The sequence below is a fragment of the Uloborus diversus genome, chromosome 1 (assembly GCF_026930045.1).
Source record: "Uloborus diversus isolate 005 chromosome 1, Udiv.v.3.1, whole genome shotgun sequence".
In the NCBI taxonomy this organism is placed as follows: domain Eukaryota; kingdom Metazoa; phylum Arthropoda; class Arachnida; order Araneae; family Uloboridae; genus Uloborus; species Uloborus diversus.
Window position 1 is genome coordinate 85,160,335 of NC_072731.1, and position 20,669 is coordinate 85,181,003.

The 20,669-nt window shown below is 33.9% G+C and overlaps 1 protein-coding gene across 1 annotated transcript in view; it reads right to left on the bottom strand.

Moving 5' to 3' along the window:
• The window catches only part of LOC129230790 (3'(2'),5'-bisphosphate nucleotidase 1-like), a 123,731-nt gene that overhangs the window by 83,557 nt on the left and 19,505 nt on the right, over nucleotides 1-20,669 (bottom strand). Inside the window, 3 exon segments of the mRNA XM_054865196.1 lie at nucleotides 16,781-16,888; nucleotides 19,222-19,281; nucleotides 19,283-19,324. Of these exon segments, the coding sequence (XP_054721171.1) occupies nucleotides 16,781-16,888; nucleotides 19,222-19,281; nucleotides 19,283-19,324 (210 nt within the window).

Consider the following 20,669-nt stretch of genomic DNA (forward strand, 5'->3'; position numbering starts at 1 on the left):
TCAAAGCTCGGTTCTAAGACTTGGCAAACTGGAAATTAAAACCATACACTGTTTCCTCCACCATGAAGTTCTCATGGGAAAGAACTTACCAAATGAGCTGAAGTCATGAATTCCATAAAACTCTCGCCTTTTCTCCGTATACTTTGTGAACAACTGGTGGCAGATCACCACTCCCTACTTCTTCATACAGAGATTCGCTGGCTTTCACGTACTATCATAAGGTACTATCAAGAATTTTCGAATTGAGGGACGAGGTACGACAGTTTTTGATTTTAAAAAACAAAATGCAGCACGCCAGTCTGTTGAAAGACAAATATTGTCTGGCAAAACTAGCTTACATGGCTGACATTTTTGAACACCTTAACGAATTGAATCAGAAAATGCAAGGACAAGAAGAAAATTTGGGTTACATGTATGGACAAGCTAAACTGGTTCAAATCAAAAATTCAGCTGTTGAGAGAAGAAGTAAATCGTGGCTCATTGGACATGTTCAGACAGACCGTCAACATGGTATGTAAAGGAAATGACATGGAAAAAAGCTGCTGAATGTAGTGGCAGGACATTTAGTTATACTTCAGGACAAGTTTAAGCACTTTTCAAGAATGTTAACATGAAACAGTATGACTGGATTCGAGTTCCATTCTCTTCATCTGCGGATGCATTAGTTAAAGACCTTTCTTTGAAGGCACGAGAAAATTTATGAACCTCAAGAGCGACCGTACTCTTAAACTTAAGTTGAGCGAGGTGCTTCTGGACGAATTTTGGTTGCTGGTTAAAAATGAGTATCCTACCATCTCTTGCCTTGCTATTGATGTGCTGCTACCATTTTCAACTACATATCTTTGCGAACTCAGCTTCTCAATCCTCACATTTATAAAAGAAAACAGCAAGAGATCATCTTTAAAGAGCCTGATCAAGAACTTCGTGTCCAGCATAGAGCCAAACATCAAACAGCTTTGCTCCTCAAGTGTATCATTATTTGATAAATCGTTTAACTGCAGTGTGCACTTTAATGATATGTTTGACAGAAATGCTTTGAAACGTATCAAGTATAATTTTCTGTAAAGTCTGATATAGGTAGGTTTGTTATTTATTATCAACTTCAATACACATTCCGAATATTTCTACTTTCTAAATAAATTTAAATACACTACAGTTACAATTGTTGTGAAAAAGTTCCCCCACTCCCGTCTTTTTACCAGTGAATGATAAAAACATTTCTATATTACCATTGCAAAATTAAGTTTAGTGTGCCTTGTTGATCTAGAAATTTCTTAAGTGGGCCGCAAAGTAAAAAAGGTTGAGAAGCACTGCTTTAATGTGTTAACTTACTTTCTTTTGAAAATCATAGTGTTTTCTTTCCTGCAGTGTTGCCAGATGGTCAAATCCAGATTTCCCCAATTCCCTATCAACTTTTCCCCAAAAAGTGATGTTTTCTATCGAAATTCCCCAAATTCAAAAATTATTTTTCCACTAATATTTTCATAAAATGAATCGAATTCCTCTAATATTCTTGTCTCTTGAAAAAAATTCCCCCCCCCCAAATAGCCAAATTTTCTTACAAAATTCCCCAACTTTTTTCCCTTAACTCTTTCGCTTTTTTTTTTGTCTTCTTTATCTTTATCTTTCTTTACTAATAATAAAGCTGAAAGTCTCTCTGTCAAAATCTCTGTGACGCGCATAGCGCCTAGATCGTTCGGCCGATTTTCATGAAATTTGGCAAAGAATTAGTTTGTAGCATGGGGGTGTGCACCTTTAAGCGATTTTTCGAAAATTCGATTTTGTTCCTTTTTTATTCCAATTTTAAGAACATTTTTCCGAGCAAAATTATGATAAAATGGACGAGTAAATTACCAAGTTATCATAACTTGGAACCGTAATGTGGGCAAGCCAATTGACGAGAAATTCATCATGCATTATTTGTAAGTATACAGGGGATCCAAAAGACCTTTTAATTTTCTACTATGGGCAAAGCGGTGCAGTTGCCACTAGTCATAAATACAAGCGCATTACTGAAAGATAAGAAATAACCAAATATTTTTTTTCTACTCGCATTTACTACGCTGCTTCTGTATGTACATTTAAACTATGATTTTTGTATACATTTATCCAAGAACATTCTTCATCACTTATTTGTACCTAATTCACATATCAAAACTAGTTACTCACGCAGAACATTAAAGCAAATTCCGTTGCATAATATTCCACATAATGCGAAATGCAAATTCCATAAAGTTGAGCAAAGCTAAACCAACGCTGTTTGATACAAACAACTTCTTGACGCGAATTTAAATACGAAAAAAATTATTTTTTCCCCGAGGTTTTTTTTCCCCAAGAAAAAAATGTTTCCTCAATGAATTCCCCTCAAAACCCATTTCCCCAAAATTTCCCCAGAGAGCACCAGATTTCCCCAAAATGGGGAAATTTTCCCGAATCTGGCAACACTGCTTTCCTGTAATATTAGTTTTAATACTGGATTTTCCGATCCATGAAAAAAGCATGCTTTGGCGACATTCAGGGTTTAAACACGCGCCGATCAGGTTACTGTACTCAATGTTAAAAAGTTTGTATTTACAAACAAAACTGGATAATTAAAGGGTTCTCTTTTACGTAATTTATATTATAAAGTTGTTGCTTTAAAACCATTAGCAAGCGTACGTTTGACCTTTTTTTAAATTTTTAAATCTGCTAGCGTGGATTTATGAATCAATTGGCTTTTACATTCTAAAACCATTTTAGTTCTTTTTATTTCCTCCTGTTTTCGCAGGGTTTGCTGCTATATTAGTACATATAAATCCGTTGTATATTTTAAAATTATCATGATATCTGATAATTTCGATATTTAGGTTTGGAAACACGATGCTTGCAATATCGTATATAAAAATTACTTAGTCCCCACTCTTTAGAAACTATGTAGCAGGGAGGATAGCACACACGCTTAAAAGGTGGGAGGGCTTCGGTTCAATTCCCGTTGGCAGCACATCGGTTTTGTCAGCGCATTGAAAACTTTTAGTACTATCACTGCCATAATTAGTTTCATCACCTATTAAAATCCAAAAAAAAGTTTTTATTAATTAAGATTTGTAAATTTTTTTTTTTTTGATAAAATTTTTTTGAAATGACTTGCACAAATAATGCACTCAATTATTCTTTTACATTATGAAATTTTAATGGAGCGAAGAAACGATTTTCGTTGTAATTCAGTTTTACGGATTTCTTCCTCATACGATATTAAAAGCTAATGTGCTTGAATTCAAAATGTTCCTGTAAAAAAAAAAAAAAAAAAAAATCAAGTAGTTGAAACTTAATTCATCACTGAAATTTATTTAAAATATCATATATTAATATTAATGAATTTTTAATATGTTAAATGTGTTTAATATATAGGGCCCCCCTAGGCCTTAGGCCGCCCTATATATAGGTCCTTGCCTTCAATATTCGAATTGAACCGAACCATTGTTTCGGTCACTCGTCTGGTTAGTGCTAATTCTGTATTAGCTACCAGTTTGTTTGGCACTCTAGCAGGGTTCGTACGCTGCGGGAAAACCTGGAATTGTCAGGGAAACTGACAGTTAAAAATGTCAGGGAAATGTCAGGGAATTTTCCAAATTTGCCCCCCCCAATTTTTTTTTTTTTCAATTTTTTCCCAGGGAATTTTGTTTCATGAGATCTAATTTTCCTTTTAACTATTTTTCCTAAATTGTAAAAATTTTGAGGCGAAATGAAACTGGCAATTAAAAAAGTGGCGACCCAAAAAAACTTTCACAGCCGCCATTTTTGACCTTCAATAGTTCTCAAAAAAATAATTCCTCGGGTGAATAAGAATTATGCACAAACTCAACAGGGAAGAGGACAATTTACTGCTTCGGGAGCACAAGCCTGAAAATGGGGATGGGGATCTGGGAAAATCATTTTTTTTTTAAATCGGAAAGTCTTCTAACCAGGAAACATCACGATCAAGGAAATTCAAAAAAATTCCAAATTGGTGGCATTTGAAAGAGCATTGGAAAACATGTTTATGGCACTGAAACTACGTGCCCTCGTGACCACGTTATCGAAATATGATGTCTTAAAAATTGCCGAAATTTTTAGTAAAGTCGCCAAATTTAGCGAGTTTTGTTCAGAAATGGAAGGTACGGCGCAAATTCAACATCTGCATCTGACAAGACATTTCACTTCCATATTTGGTCACCAACAAAGCGCGTGAGAAATATCGCATTAATTCTTTACTCGGGGTGACTACCATGGCGCGGGGTTTCGTGGCACAGATTGCGGCATTAAAATTTTTAGGGGCTTGTGTTCTGGGATATTAACGTGCAACTGTATAGGGGAAAACGCCACAGCCCGAAATATTTGTTTTATTTTATTGTAAAAACAATGGAATTTTTTGTTATTCTTAAGACTGTCTGTTAAAAAACTGATGTTTAAAACTTTTATGCTTCTGCGGGTGAAATATTTCCACTGAAAGAGTTTATTCGATGATGAAACTGTTTTGAAAAAAATATGATAACCGTAGAGAAACGGTAAACACACTTTAAAGTCTTTTTTTTTTTTTGAAAAGTCGTAAATCTAAGTCTTCAACAGTATCTAAATACGAAGAAAACGACATTTTTAAAGATTTCAAACCATGTTCTCAAATTAAAAAAAAACGATTTCTGTAAGTTATTCCCAGTGTGCTTTTCGTTATGTGTATCGTTTTCAAGTTATGTGTAAACCCTCTAACAAGTCAAATAAAAAAAAACTGTATTGATTTTTATTTTGCTCGTATTTGAATTCCCTTTTAACGTGAAACATAATTGGTAAAAGTGACTTCAGTATTTTTAAAAATGACTAAATAACATGCAATATGATGTGCATTTACGTTATAGCGACTTTCAGTTGCAGTGACAGACTTTTTCGAACTACAGGGGTTGTTGTAATGAACGTCGACTATAAAATTTTTGATAAGAATCTGTTATGAAGTAATTTCCGACATCGTTAGTTTTGCTGTGCAAATTTTTGACATTTACTATCCGTTGTTTTCTTTTTTTTAGTTATTTTTTTTGATTTTAAATTAAACATTTTCGCTAGCAGTGGTCAGACAATAAAACTTCATGAATGATAATAACTTTTGAAAAAATAAATAAGAGCTGGGATACTACAATCCATGATCATGTTCTTTCAACATCAAAAACTATCCATTTTATTTTCAATATATAAGCTTTAATAAGCATGTTTTTTTTACTTATTCATATTAATTCTCGTACATAATTATTAATTACTTACAACACATTTCATTACAAGAGTACAAACTTAAATTAGTTAAGTAAAACATATTTGAAATGCACTTAAATTCTGAAATGCATTATTATCACGATTACAAAGTTAAATCCTACGTTCAATTTCGTTATAAAGTTGTAGCTCCTCTGGATAAAGCTCACTAGTTTCCATTTCACAGGCTTCATAGTTACTTTTTAATTTTACCCACACAAGTAAAGGGTTGATTAAGGTGAAAAAACAACGTAAATAAAGCACAAATATTCATGAAAATGCAGCATATAGCTATTTCAAGGCTACAATGGAGCCTCTTCATCAGTGCAAGAAGCTCACCAACACAACCAAAAGTTGCGAGAGAACATTGGTTGAACATTGGTGCATTTCCTGAATATTTGTGCTTTATTTACGTTGTTTTTTCACCTTAATCATATTGTAGCACAATGGCTTATATGATAATTTTTCATTTAAGTAAAGGGTTAATTCGAAACATCGTTTACGCGCTTTGCAGATGACCAGAAATGGAAATGAGAGTCTTGCTAGACGCAGGCGATGAAATCACGTGGTATTTTCCATTTCTTGCCAAGTCTTTAAATTTGGCAAATTTTCGTAAGATTTCGAGACTTTGACCCCCCATATCTCAAAAACAAAAGGACGAGGGCACGCAATATTTGGGTCAAATTTTTTTCTAAAGATACTCTTTCGAATGCGACCATTTTTAACTTTTTTCATGATTACTGAACTCGTGATGTTTCCTGGTAAGCTACGTGTGAAACGTAGTCACCATTTTTGGTCACCCACAAGATAGAAGTAGACACGATCCAAAAGCAAAGCATAATTGGATGTTTTCTTCAACTGCAAATTAATGAAAGTACCACAAAATATGCTGAAAATTGTTTTATTATGATTATTTTAAATAATTTTCTTGAGAATTGAAAAATTTTGTTCTTAAAACTTAATTTTATCTTCATTTCATTGGATGCAATTTGTGCTAAAAACTTTCAACTGAATTGTAGTTTCATGAAGATTTGTTATTTTTTAATAGTTTTCATGCTATAAATTCAAAAAATTACTTCTTATTTTTGGGCGCAGCCGCCATATTTGGTCATTCCCAAGATGGAAGTACACAAGACTTTTTAAGTGCTGAAGTTCCCGAAAAAGGCATTGGATGTTTATTGCTATGCAAACTATTGAAAACAACGCAAAATGTGCCTTTTTTTTTGGATAATTCATAATTATTTTCTTGAAAAATGCGAAAATTTATCTTAACAACTTTTTTTATTCTAATTGCTTTAGACCCTTATGAGCTAAAAACTGACTATTTTGACGTAGTTTTTTAAGGATTATTAATTATTTATTTAACTACTTTTATGCTACAAATTCAAAAATCTACTTATTATCTTAAGTTTTTCACTTAGTCGCCATATTTGGTCGTTTGCATGATAATTGGATGTTTATCTCTATGTAAACTATTGAAAGATAAAATGTGCAACAAATTATGAATTTTTAAAAATTAATTATTTTCTAGGAAATTTTTTTTTTAATGGGAGCATTCTTTAATAAGCAAAAGAGAAAAAAAAGATTATTGGCATTGGCCTATTATCGGCGGATGTTGATTTTTGTTATTATGCTTTTTCTGGTATGGCGATCAATGCAACAAGTTAATCATATTTATACTGAAAAATAGCTTTGTATTTTGCTCAATATGTTTTGTGTTACATACTAATAAGAAAATAAAAAGGAGTATTGTGAACCAAAAGACAAAAAGCGAATGTTAAAAGATTGCTGCTCCACTACAGCAAAACACTAATATTACTCATGACACATGACATCGAGAAAACGCTAAAATAAGTTGGAAGCATTTTGTTTTCAACAATTAGTAAATCAATTAAAACAATTTTGAACAAAGTGTTTAAAAAAACTTAAAATTTGGGAAAGAAAAAAAAAATATATTTTTTTAAATCTAAGGAAAGAAGTTTCTGTTCTTCCGCATTGCTACTTTAAACAATTTTAATTAATTTGAAAATATTGCTATTTAAACTTAATTTTGAATGGAGCGAGTAACCTGGAATTTTTTTAAAAACACCTGGAAAACCTGGAAAAGTCAGGGAATTTTTTTTAACCACAAGTATATGAACCCTGTCTAGGTTTCCTTAAGAGGTTTTCCACCTCTAGCTCAGTCACTCCTATGCCGTGCTGATGAGTGCTAATAAGCACGAAACTGCAGTCCTCGGCTGGAATTGACTGAGCTGGCGGTGTATTTCATGTATTTTTGCCTTAGCCCTGGCTATAGGGCGGTAACTTACTATATAAATGTAATTATAATCCATATTTATGGCTTGGGTTAGGAATGAGACTCATAGACTGTCTCCATGGGTGCAAGTTTGGTGATGTGTTCAAGACGGAAAATATTTCCAGCCTCTCCCCCCCCCCCCCCATCATGTGTGCTTAAGGAAAAATTTATGTGTATAAATGTTGGACATTTTAAATATGCCAGTTTTGGAATCTGTTTGATTTTAGAAATTAAGCTTTTGACATTTATAACAACATGAACTTAGTTTAAATTGTAATATTTAAGTTTTCTGATATCGTAACTCCAAAAACGTAAAACCCGCCAATAACGGGGGTCTGGGGGCTCTCCCCCAGATTTTTTTTAAATTGAAATCCAAAAAACGCAATGATAGGCCATTTGGTAAAGTACAGGGAAAAGAGGGATTCAAGGACTCTCTTAGATCAATTTTTTCAAACTGATAGTCCTAAAATCACAATATTGGGCGACCTTCAAAAGTATTAGCAAAAGAGGTGGGGGGGGGGGGGGGCGCTCAGAACTCTCCCCGAAATTAAACATAACGACATTGTACTCCATCTTCCATAACGTTTATACGCTTTTTGACTGCATTATTGAAGGGATGAAGTTCAAGAACTCTCCTTCGGCAATATTTCGAAACTGAAGTTACAAAAACGCAATTTTAGACGATAATGGATAATGTTAGTTGTAAAAGCGTTCAGGGCCCCGCCATTAGTCTATTGCCGATCGTAAATATATTTTTTGCAGCAGAAAAATCGCTTGGGACATAAGATTTTCACTTTTGCAACATAAATCAGATATGATCGGAAAGCCTACCCAAGGTAGCGCCAAAAAACCAGAAAAGAAGGAAAGGGGGAGGGGGAAGGGTATGGGCGACTACTGGCACCATTCCCCCCATACAGTCTTCATTTGAAAAAGAAGTCTTTATAAGATAGCAGGTGCTGAAATTAGCCATAAAAAAACCACTTCAGTGAAGTAGATACATTTTTTAAACGAGGTACACTTTCCAGTATTCATTAATTTAAAAAAAAAGCAATAGGGGAACTGAATGCTCACCCCCAGGGAGGGCCCTGAATCAAATCCCTCTTAAGGCACTCAAATATAGCCTAAAGTGGCCTTTTAAATATTTCATCTTTGAAAATTTATCGGAAGAGAACTCCCGAACCCTTTTTCTGAATTCACCACAAATATTCTAAATTTGAGTTTTAATGCTTCAGTTTCTAAATTTCTTTCTAGGAGCAATAACCCCCTTACCTACATACATGACTTATGACCGCCTAAAAGTTTTAATATTTTAATTTCGGAAACTTTTGAAAGAAGCTTCCTACTTCCTTCCCCCTTAAGTCATCCAAAGAGAGCCCAAAACAGAGCTCTTAAAATTTCAGTAACGGAAATATTTCGAGCTGGGCGACGGTATACCCACCCCCACCCCCTCCTTTTTGGGTTTATTAAAGGCATTGTAAGTTTGTGTTTAAGATTTATTTTTCTACTGAAAGACTTCAATTTCCAAAAAGTTCCGAGAAAGACCTCCGAATCCACTAACTCTAAACTCACTCAACAACAGCCAAAACAGCATTTTAAAATTCAGCATGGAGAAATTTTCGGGGGAGAGAGCTTCCCCCCTCCCCGAACTCCTTCCCTTAAGTTCACTAAATTTGACTTAAATTTACGGTTCCCCCTTTTAATCACCGAAATTTTAAGAATTTAAGTTCGTAACTTTATTGAGAGTCTCTTATTGAGTTTCTTAAGTCTCTCAAAGATTACTCAAAGCTGAGTTCTGAATGCTTCAGCTTTGAATTTTTTTCTGGGAAGGGGACACGGAACCCCAAGATGGTCTACAGTCTAAAGGTTCGCTTTTACAACTCCAGTTTCGGAATTTCGCCTAAAAAGATTCCCCCCCCCTCCCCTCTTGAGATTGTTAACGACATCCTGAAAGTTTTAAGACTTCAATTGCAAACACCTTTCGGGAGAGTGCAGCCTTAAATAGTTTCTAATACATCAGCTACAAAACATTTTCAGGTTAGAACACCAAAACCATCTCTCATCAATTCGCTAAATATTGCCTAAATTACTATTTTTAAGACTCCAGTTTCTGATTTTTTTAAAATTTCCCCCTCCCCACTTTTACATCATTAAGGATAGTCTAAAAATTTTTGACTTTTAAATTTTAAAGAGTTTGCAGAGGAAAAATCCCAAACCACTCCTAACTTCAAAAATGACTTTGAATTCAGTTTTTCGATATTTTATTATGGAGCCCTTGAGTAGCCTGCCGCCTCCTCTTAGAATATCCAAGATACTAACGTTTTAGGACCTCAGTATCGTGGGTTAATTTGCGGACTTTTCCTCTTTGCAAGAGCAGCGTTTTTTTCAAATTTGTGATGCCGTTAGTTTTTTCTCGTTTCCTTTTCTCTTCCCCCAACCCCTCCTTCCATATTTCCATTCTAGCGAGTGTTAAATTGAAAGACATTGGAATTTAGTAATTCCTCAAGTCTTAGAATATTTTACCTGCAACATGTCAATCATTCAGGAACAGTTGCCCATCGGTGTTTCAAACCAGCTTAAAATCCCTACCCCCCCCCCATTCTTTTCAAAATTCCCATTTTCATTAAAATCTTTGAAGTCCCTGATAGTTCCCGTTTTGCCTGTGTGGTATGTGGACGCCCAATGTGGAGTGATTGTGGACGGGATGAAATGTTATGCTGTCGCGTAAACATTTCATCCCGTCAGCAATCACTCTCAATCGGTGATTCAGATTTAACTCTTAAGACATTTTTTGCAAAAAAAAACCCCACAAATGAAAAAACGAAAGGATGATCAAGAGAAAAGGCTAAATTTTCAAATAGAGACGATAAATCAGGGAGAATAGTGAGCAACTCCGCGATCTGCAATGCAGTGAGTTGGAACTAACAAAGCAACCTAAAGCAAGTCAAACGGCGTGAGTCTAAAGCCACTCCTCCAAAAGCACGTTGCAAACAAAACAAAAACAAGCCCATGGTGGAAAATCGACAGAATGTCGATGTAAATTCGTGGTTATGGAACGGTACAGTAATTAAAGCATATTTTTCAAATACTCAATTTTTTCTTTTTTAAGTAACTTTTTAAAACTGCAGGAAAGTCATCGAAGTTCTTTCCGTCCCGACCTCCGTCTCTGAAATTTTGTCCAAGACGGAAATCCGTCCTGAGACGGAAGGTCTTGCACCCATGACTGTCTCCAATCGATTTTTTGAAGAACAGATAGAAATACGTATCCCTTTCCCCTCCGCCACGCTACCTCTTTAACTTTTCATAATTGAAGTTTCAAAAATACTACGGAGAACAATTTTTGATGCAGTTACAGAATGGGGTTCTGGAGCTCTCCCTGGAAAACTTTCGAAATAGGGAAGTTTTCAATTTTTCAATTTTATTTTTATATGATAGAGTAACATGTATAAACATCATAGGTGAAAAATTTTTGCGATACGATAAGTAGTTTTTTTTAAATTAATTTTTAAAGTTCAAGCCCTTGTGACGTTAAATGGCATAGGAAGTGACGTCATGCACTCTTCCGATAGGAGAGAAACGCTAGCGAACCGGTTCCCATGTCATGGGAGAAACCGAAGAACGTGCTTTCGACTTCGAAGACGAAACGTAAAAGGCTTATCTCCTCGCATTAAACTCCTCGCGTTTCTGGAACATTAAACCTCTCATTTTCTCGGAAATATTTGAATATCATCATTGATATTATTTGAGGACGATTATTTAGATTGTGCTTTAACGAATCCGGCCTCCATTGTAGGTTCAAAAGGATTATTGAATTTCTAAAAAATAAAAATATCAGCGCTCTCAAAATGTCCCTAGCGAAAACAAGGGATCTTTGGCGGAAGGTTGCCCATTCGTGCCCTGTGACTTAGGCTCGTAACGTTTCAGAAGAGCGCACTTTTGCGCGTGGATTTTTAAAAATTCATTAAAAATCAACCACGGTGTTTTAAAATTCGGCGATGGTGAATTTTTTAGTTTTGAGGGTCAATTAACAATATCCAATAGCCAAAATATGAACATTTAATAGGTTGAAACTTCCCTATTGAAGTCCTAAAAATAAAGTTCTTCTGCAATATTCCATGGTATTGAAAAAAAGGATTCTCCCACTTAAATATTTTGAAATAGTAGTCTTCAAAACCAAAATATTAACTCTTTGATGATATTCGTGAAAGGGGGTCGGAGGCCCTTGTTCGAATATTTTCCAAAATTAAAGTCTTAAACACATGAGTGTAAAACCATATTTGATAGCGTTAGAGACACTGCAGTTTTTCAAAACTGAAGCTCCAAAAACGCAATTTTAAACGATTGTTGATGTATTTAGGTGATTAGAAGATCTTCCTTGGAAATTTTGCGAAAGTGAAGCCCAAGAAACGAAATTTGAGGTACTCTGTAACAACTTTGGCTGGAGAAAGGACTTTGGAGAAGAAAAATTTTGAGAACTAATAGAAAAAATGAAAACAAAATAGAAAAAATTTAAAAAAAAAAGAGAGGGGGCAGATATGAAAGAAAGAGGATTGTGCGAGGAGGGGGAGGAGACACACAATTTGCCGCCAATAATCTGAAGCTGTTGAAAAACTTTTCTTTTTGAAAGAGAAATTAAGATATTTTCCCAACATTCTTTTTTTTTTTTCGTAAAATAACTGCGTTTTCCCAAAATTAGACATTTTCTTCTCCTCAATCATAAAGAATATTTTTGTAAAAACATCTACTCAACATTTTGTGGGGAAGGTCACCAGTCTTGTGCCCCCTCCCCTTGGATGCACCTCTGCAGTAAAATGTCCGGGAGTCCTCCTTCAAAAATTTTTGAAAATTTACCTTAAAAATGCTGGTTTTCTGTTGATTTCGTTGTAGATTTTATTGATAAAGTTTCTTGCAATAGCCATGCTTTATTTTTTGGACTTTATTAGCCATTGTTGTTTAAAAATTGAAGAATTGGTATTGATATACGAATAAATACCCAATTACAGAACATGTTTCGTTGTAGATTTTATTGATAAAGTTTCTTGCAATAGCCATGCTTTATTTTTTGGACTTTATTAGCCATTGTTGTTTTAAAAATTGAAGAATTGGTATTGATATACGAATAAATACCCAATTACAGAACATGCAATTATTCTATACAATAACACAGCACTGAACAATAAATTGTTTGAGAAGTTTCTTTATTTGAATGAAATTATTTATTAGGTTTTTTTTTTCCATATGCATAAAATTACTTGAATTCTTAATATGAGCACAGTTATGTTTTTCTTGCACTAGCGACGTGTGGTGATACACTGGACTCAAGTAAATTTACTAGTATAGCAGTTATGAATTTTTTCCCCAACTGCGTTTCTGAGTGTATTATACTAAACTAATTGTTTTCAAAACCCAAGTAAAAATTGGGGGTGCGGTGCACCCCCTGGCACCCCTGTAAAGCCGCCTATGCACCTACCAAACTACAGAAAGCATTTTGTGCTGTGGAATAAGCAAAAACAATGTCTGTTATCACAGTGCAACACATCTTTCGGTGACAGTTTGGGCCAATCTACTGGACAAGAACTCAACTTAACCTTGGCATACACAATGAATTTGCTTCCATTAAAGAAACATGTTGGTGCGAGTATTGGAGGGAAATGGAGTATTGCCTAGATATCTGCCATGTGACAAAGGGGCACCCATATTGAATCCTTGTGAGGCATAATTTTGGTATGAAAAAACTTTGATATATTGCCTAACTTCTGGTATTATGAAAGAATCCAATAGTGCCTCAGAAAAATTTTTCAAACATCCTTTAAGTTGTTTTTAACTAACTTGTGTAACTAATTACACGTTTAGGAGTACTTCTTGATCACCTTCAAAGGTACTTCACTTAACTGCCCTATTTTAACTTTACCAAAAAAAAAAAAATCAATAGAGTTCCAAATTCCACCAAATATCCTAAATAAACAAACAAACCACGGACGTAGACCGGAAGTAGCGAGTCTTATTTCCGGTTAAGCGCCAATCTCCATTGCTAGAGATAAGTGTTCATAGCGAAAGCGATTTTGTTGTGCTTCTTTAAAAAGCAGAATAATGTCTTCTGCGTATTTCAATGCATTAAATGAGAAAGTCAAACTTAGTTATTGTTAAAAATTATCTTTCAATGGCTGTGACCTTACCGATCCTTTAGTAGATTGATGACGAATCTATTGCTAACGACTCATTTTTACAGTGTTCAGGCAATTTTGTTTTCTTTCAGTTCTAGGTAGAATCATGTCTTTTGCGTATTTTAATGCATGAAATGAGTATAATAGGCTTTGCTATTCTCAAAAATTTTCGATCAACAGATCTGATTTTCCTGATCCTTTAAATACAGAAATAAGAAAAAAAAAAAAACGAGTCTTCGTTTGTCGATCATTACCACGATTTCAATGATAAGCATTTATGAATACCTCCTAAACAGAAATAAAGTTGATACAAAGTCTGCTTTCAAGAATCACAAATCTACTGGATTGCAAGTACGTTGTGAATTGAAGCTATTTTTTCAAAGATGGAAGCTTTTCTGCACTGTGTTCACACAGAATGGCTATGACAGGGAGTTTTGGTGTCATATTCAATCAATTCTCCTGTTGTAGCTTTTCAGTTCACACACACTTATTGGTTTACAGTTGCTACCTAATTTTCAGGTTTGATATTTAATATATTTTATTACATATTTGTTCATCACTTTTTTTTTTTGTTTGTTTAATCAACTTGCTGCTGTAGCAAGATTGATAGGCATAAAAAAAAATTGAAAGATAACAAAATTTAAATTTAATCTCCGAGTGCTTTCTCCTGCGTTAAAATTGCTTTGAATGTAATACCAATAGCTGTACTATGATACTATACTATAACTTTAATTAATGTGTTTGTTTACCGATTGTCGAATATCTAAATTTGTTTACAATTAGAGCGCCTTATTAAAGTACCGTCAATAACTCGAAGTCCCAAGAGACGGGCTAAATGGTTCGAGTTATTGATAGTTCGAGCTATGGAAGTTTTTTTTCTCATGAGGTAATGAATAGTGGTTCTTTATTTTAATCACACAAATCAAACTGTTTGAAACCCGTCAAAACACTGGAAACTTTCAGCTTTGCGGGAAGCAAATAAAAAATTGTTTAGGTTGAGTTTTTCTAATAATCAATTTAATATAGATCAATATAGATCTTCACACATTACAGTAAAAATACAAAGCTGATGAGATTAAGGTGAATGTTTCCAGCTCGTAAATACCTCGCACATTTGAACATCTTTATTTTTGACATCTTATTTGCTCCTGTCCTCATGCTGTACCCGAAAGCAGAACAACATCCGCACTTTTTACGAAAATTTTGCGCCTTTGAAATTCATGATTAATTTAAAAAATTCAATCAAATTACAGATACGTAAACAGAGCAATTCGTCGTAAGAAACAATACAAATAAGACTTCCGCCGGAAGTTTTGAGTGACCCCGCGCAGCCCTGCCACCTAGTGTTCAAAAGAGTAAGCGTGGCTTGGAATTTGGTGAATATGCCATAAAAATGCAAAGCAAAACAAGTATAAATAAACAATATATATATATAATATATATATAATATTTAATTTGTAGAAAAACTTTCTACCTACAAGAGTAGCCAGAATTTTCTCCTGGGAAAGAAGGGTCATGAACGAGCCCTCTACATGTATCAAAGGAGCCCCCCCCCCCCCAAAAAAAAAACCCTAGTGCATATAAAAATTTTTCAGACAGAATACTGGAAAATTCTTCTGTTTTTAATACTTAAACTTGAAGAATGGCCGCAGGAAAGGCGAGGAGAGTATTACAAAAGCGGATCCAAAGAGAGGAAATGCTGAAATGTCCCCCCCCCTCAAAAAAAAAAAAAAAAAAATCCAAGTGAACTAAAAACTGTTCAGAGTACAGGAAAATTTTTTTGTTTTTTAGAACGTGAACTAAGGCATCAGGAAAAGCAATTAGACAACAGCAGAAGCAGATCCATTTCCCATTCTTTTAGAAGAGTTGCCTTTTCTTTAATAATTTTATTGATCTGCGTTTTACCACAGCTAAAGATTTTCGCTAATTTTCTCTCCGATTTCCCCTTCCCATGTAAATTTATGACTTCAATACGTTTCTCGAGTGTGAGATAAACACTCTTTCGACATTTTTACTGCAATGTTGATCAAATGCAAAACCAATGCAACGCTGAAACCAATTCTTTAGCTTTACGAAGGAGCTATAGATTTTGTCCATTCTAATGACCTAGGAATGCCCCGTTCCAACCCCCCTCTCCTGTAAGTAACCAAGAGATTCCAAGAAGCAATCCTTTAGAGAACTTCTATTCTTATCAACCTACCTCAATGATAGGAATGCACGCCTGACTTGACTCGTGATATACCTGTGCAACTTTATAGCTTCCCAAGGGGTCCGAAAAACTATGCCCTCCTTTTTGTGACATTTTTGAGATTTAGAACAGGAGAACACAAGAAAGGAACGAGTTTGAAACCACAGGAGAAAAGATTTTAATCCATATTCTGGTTTTTTTCCACTTTTGTTAACAAGAGAACACTGATATGTGTATTAACTAAATGTTCAATTGTTTTTCATTTGTTGTTTCTCTTTTTTGGTTTCAAACGAAAAATTCCTAGTATTTGTTACAACTGAAGTTTTTGATATGCCGGTCGTTGGGAGTGGTTTCGATGGTCTTTCCCAGAAGTATTTTAATATTAGTTATATGCGGCGGAAAATCGGTGCCATTGAAAATTGGTCGTTAATAGAGGTGGTCGTTCATAAAGGTTTCACTATAATATGATTTTTTTCTCACATTTACAAAAATTAGAAAAATTTTAATGTAAGCCAGTACTGTAAAAAACCAGTAGTCTTTTAGATGATATAGTAGAGCTGGGTAACTTAAAAGTTCATTTGGTTGCTTAACATTGTTGTTGCAGGTACCCAACAACAATGTTAAGCTAGATTAATTTGTAGCTCATTTTCAAATCAAAATATTTTCTTGGGAAGAGGGGGGCCATGAGAGAAATTTGAATAATTACTAACTACTCACTCATTATTTATCTTTTAAGTTTATTCCACTAGGGGTTCTACAACAATGTAATGCAATAAATTCTGGCTGAAAAGAACGACATGAGAATTGATTTGGAATTTTTAACACCCAGGAGATTATATTTAAAATTATGCAGCAAAAAATTTTTCTTCAGGTTAAAAAACTTACATCTTCTTCTTTAACAGCTGCTAAATATTCAGGACATTTAATTCCAATTATCTCACAGTCATCTAAATTTACTTGAATTTCTTCATCTTTGTCGACCTTTTCGAGTGTCTAGAAAATTGAACATTGATATAAAACAACATAATAGAATCATTATTGAGCAATGAAGAAGCCTGCTTATTGATTTTACTTCAACCTCAGACTGTGTTAAGAGTAAATTATAGGCTTCCTCTTTTTGATTGTTCTAATCAATCACATGAGTAAGAATCAATAATTTTTTACAAACAATTTAGTTGAATATAATGTACAAAGTAATCACATAGCTTTTGTTATTGTGTTAAAACTCATCGTAAGTTTAGCAGTATTTTCGGACATAAAATATTTGAAATTCTGTTAAGAACTTCGAGGATTTTTCAAAAAAATAACTATCTTTCAAACTTTAACACTAAAAAAAAAAATGCTATTTCTTCCACGCCATTATAGCAAAGGCAAACTCATATATAATATCCTTTTACAAAGAAAAACCATTGAAGAAGACATACCTCAAAATTTTGATCTATCGATCCAACCAATTAAAGAAAATACTGATATTTGTTCTGTAGTTATTTTTTAATGAAATCACAAGTTTATTATAAAGTACTGCCGTTTTCAAAAATCATTTATTATCTTGTCTTCCTTTTTCTAAAAATATGGTTCATTGGAGCAAAAAATATACAAAGATTTATATCAACCCCCTCGCATCATCTTATGAACTTGTAAGTGTTTAATCTGAGCATGAATAAAGAATCTGAAAAAGTACACTAAAATTATAGCAGAATTGCAACTTTTAGACAGTTCTTTATTGCAAAAATCTTAATTTCTTCAAAATGAACTCATCTTTTTATCATTTTTACGAGTGGAGATCAAAAAATAATGCCTCCTGCATAGTAAAATCTTTATTGATGAACTTTCCCCTAAACAAAACAACCGTTTAAGGTTATCGCAGCACAGGTTTTAGCTATATCTACAGCAGAATTTTCTTCAGCAGTCTCCAATGCAAATTAAAAATATAAGGCATAATCCAACATTAGATAAATCAAAAAAATCTTGATCAACTCCAAAAATGCATAAGATCTACAAGTACATGCTACCTGTCACATTATATCCCAGAAAATAAGGTGCAAATTTTTGTTCACTGAAATTCAATATTTTTTCTAAAAAAAATTCAGGTTTTTCTCTTCCCCAACTAAAAAATAGTCTGCAGACTTTCTCAAGAATCTGCGATGCACGCCCCAGCGCTTCATTATTTCTGCTACTTTGGTCGGTCACCATGAATTTGCCCACATTTGCTCAATCTTTAAACCACGGTATTGAAACTGTTTTGCTTGTTCAGCCATGATTTTGAAGCTTTTTATAGTTTAAATTGTATTCTTCAGAACACATTTAGCAAGTAAGTTTCCTTACGTGCATAAACCTTCTTTTGTCAGAAATTCAATAACAGTTCTTTATTTTAGCTTCAGATCTATGGTATCAAACAATCTGAAAAGGATTATACCTACAAGTTGAATAAGATTATCTCTTAAACATCATGCATTAATAGTCCATTATATGTAAAAGAAATAAAATTTAGAGTGATAGAGGCATTACTTTTTTGATCCCACCTTGTACTTATTGACGTTTGCGATGAGCAATTATATTTTAAAGTAATTATGGAAAACCCAGCAGAAATCCAGAGTAAATATATGTTAACCCCTTATTTAAGATACACATTTACAATACACTAGCATGCAAATGTCGGAAAAGAGAATTGCAGCAACAACTCTTGTATATTTATTTTCAAAAAACGTGTTAGGTCAAAATAATGGAAGAAAATGACATCAGTAAAAGTTTAAATTATTAATCAAGAAATGGGTTCACTGCTATGGTCATGAAACATCCATGACGCTTTGGAAATATTTTTCAAAAAAATTGAAATAAATAGGTGCTGCAAATTTGTATTTTGCAGTTAAGTATTAAAATAACACTGTATGAAACAGAGTAAGCAGGCACTGAATTAGCCAAAACTGCCGCCATTAATCGATTTTCTTTCTTTGGGGTGACCCTGACTTTTTCTGAGAGTTTATTGATGAATAAATTTATATTTTCTATATTCTTATTTTTGTCCTCATATATTTTTTTACGTTTTATTTTATTTAACTTTGGTACTTTAAACAAAGCAGAACCCCCTGACCTCTTAAATGATGGGTCTGGCTGCATTGAATCAGAAGAGTTAGTACATCAACGGCAAAGAACAGAAGGTGAAAGTCAGAATTTTTTTTAGAACCTCTAAAGAACCAACATTACTGAGATTATCTTCACCTGATAGAGTTTAACAATAATCAATACAGCTTTTAATAATTTAATACATTATTAAAATTCATTAACTTCTTAAAAGAGTATAGAGTTATTATTTAAAGTAAACAAACCTCTTCCCCAATAACAGTAACTTTGGGAAAATGCTTCAACAGGGAATTCACAATTAATCTGTTGCGCAGATCTGTCAGCTTCTGTTTGTAAGTCATTAAAACCCTAAAAACAAAGAGTGAAATAAAATATTTTAAGATTCGATTTCAACTGCATCAATGATTTCATAAATTTATAACATTCATTATTGGGTTTACAAAACGCTTTTTTTTTTCAGTAAGGGACAGGGTTGTTTGGTTTAAAACCGTATTGGTTTGACCTAGGGATGGGCATAATCGAGATCTCGGGAATCAAGTAGGGGGAGACCGGGGCAAGATGACTATGCTAACAATTTTTGTTGTTTATTAATTTATTTTTAAGGATAATAAAATTTCCTTTGCACGAGCTGTTATAGTGGTCCTTTGTAGTATTAAATATAGTACCATTAAATTTTTCAAATGAAATAAATGAAGGATATTTTTATTTTTTCATAACCTTAACAAATCGTCGTGTTTAACCAGTACTGGGGCAAAATGTCTTTGGCTTCGGTGCAAGATGACAGCACTGAAGAAGGTAGAACACAATTTTTTTTTTGAATATAATACATATTTTAACAAATGTTTACTGTGTTTTTACATCTTACAAAGCATCAAATTAAGCGTTATGATTTGCAAATTAATTTGGAAGTGTTTAATTGTGCAGCTAACAATAGTCACAAATAAAAATGCCATTTTCATAATTGGAACATTCCTCATGCCACCACTCTCGGCATTGCAACACTAGAACCCTTCTTCTGTTGGAGGGTCACAGTATTCCTCCTTACAAGCAGGACTTGTTAAGAAAAAGTATTGGCATCTTTCCCCGTATTTCGGCCCATCATCGTGTCTTGGACTGCCTGTTTGAAAGGATTCGTCTTGATTGCCATAAAAGAAGGCAATTAATTGACATTTATTCATGGTAATAGGCAGTATCTAAACTAAGTTACTCATAAATACTAAAGAGAAACAATCTATCATTCTTGTATCTTTAGCAGAGCTTATTTACTAGTGTTCACTAGAAAAAAAAAGGGCAGGGTGCTGGTCTTTGAAAGGGGCACTATTTGTTATAAAAAGGGCACTTTTTCAGTGCGGTGTCCCCCTAGCCAAGACCAATGATGCACCCCTCAAAAAGTACTGAGTCCCCACTTCTCCAAAAAAATAAAGAGGTGAAATAACATCTCGAAACACCTTGCAAAAATTTAAACAGTGTAGTCTGCACTATGAGTTTTGTGTATGGGTGTATTGCGTGTAGCACTATCCATTAGCAACAGACGAATGATCAAGGCTTGCAAGTATATTACGATACATTTATTAACACGTACACACACACGCGGCCGAAGTCGTTCGAACTTTTTGAGGACTGACTAACTACAGTGAACAAGTTACGGTTACAGTTACACATACAAATACGATTACAATTACAAACATAAATA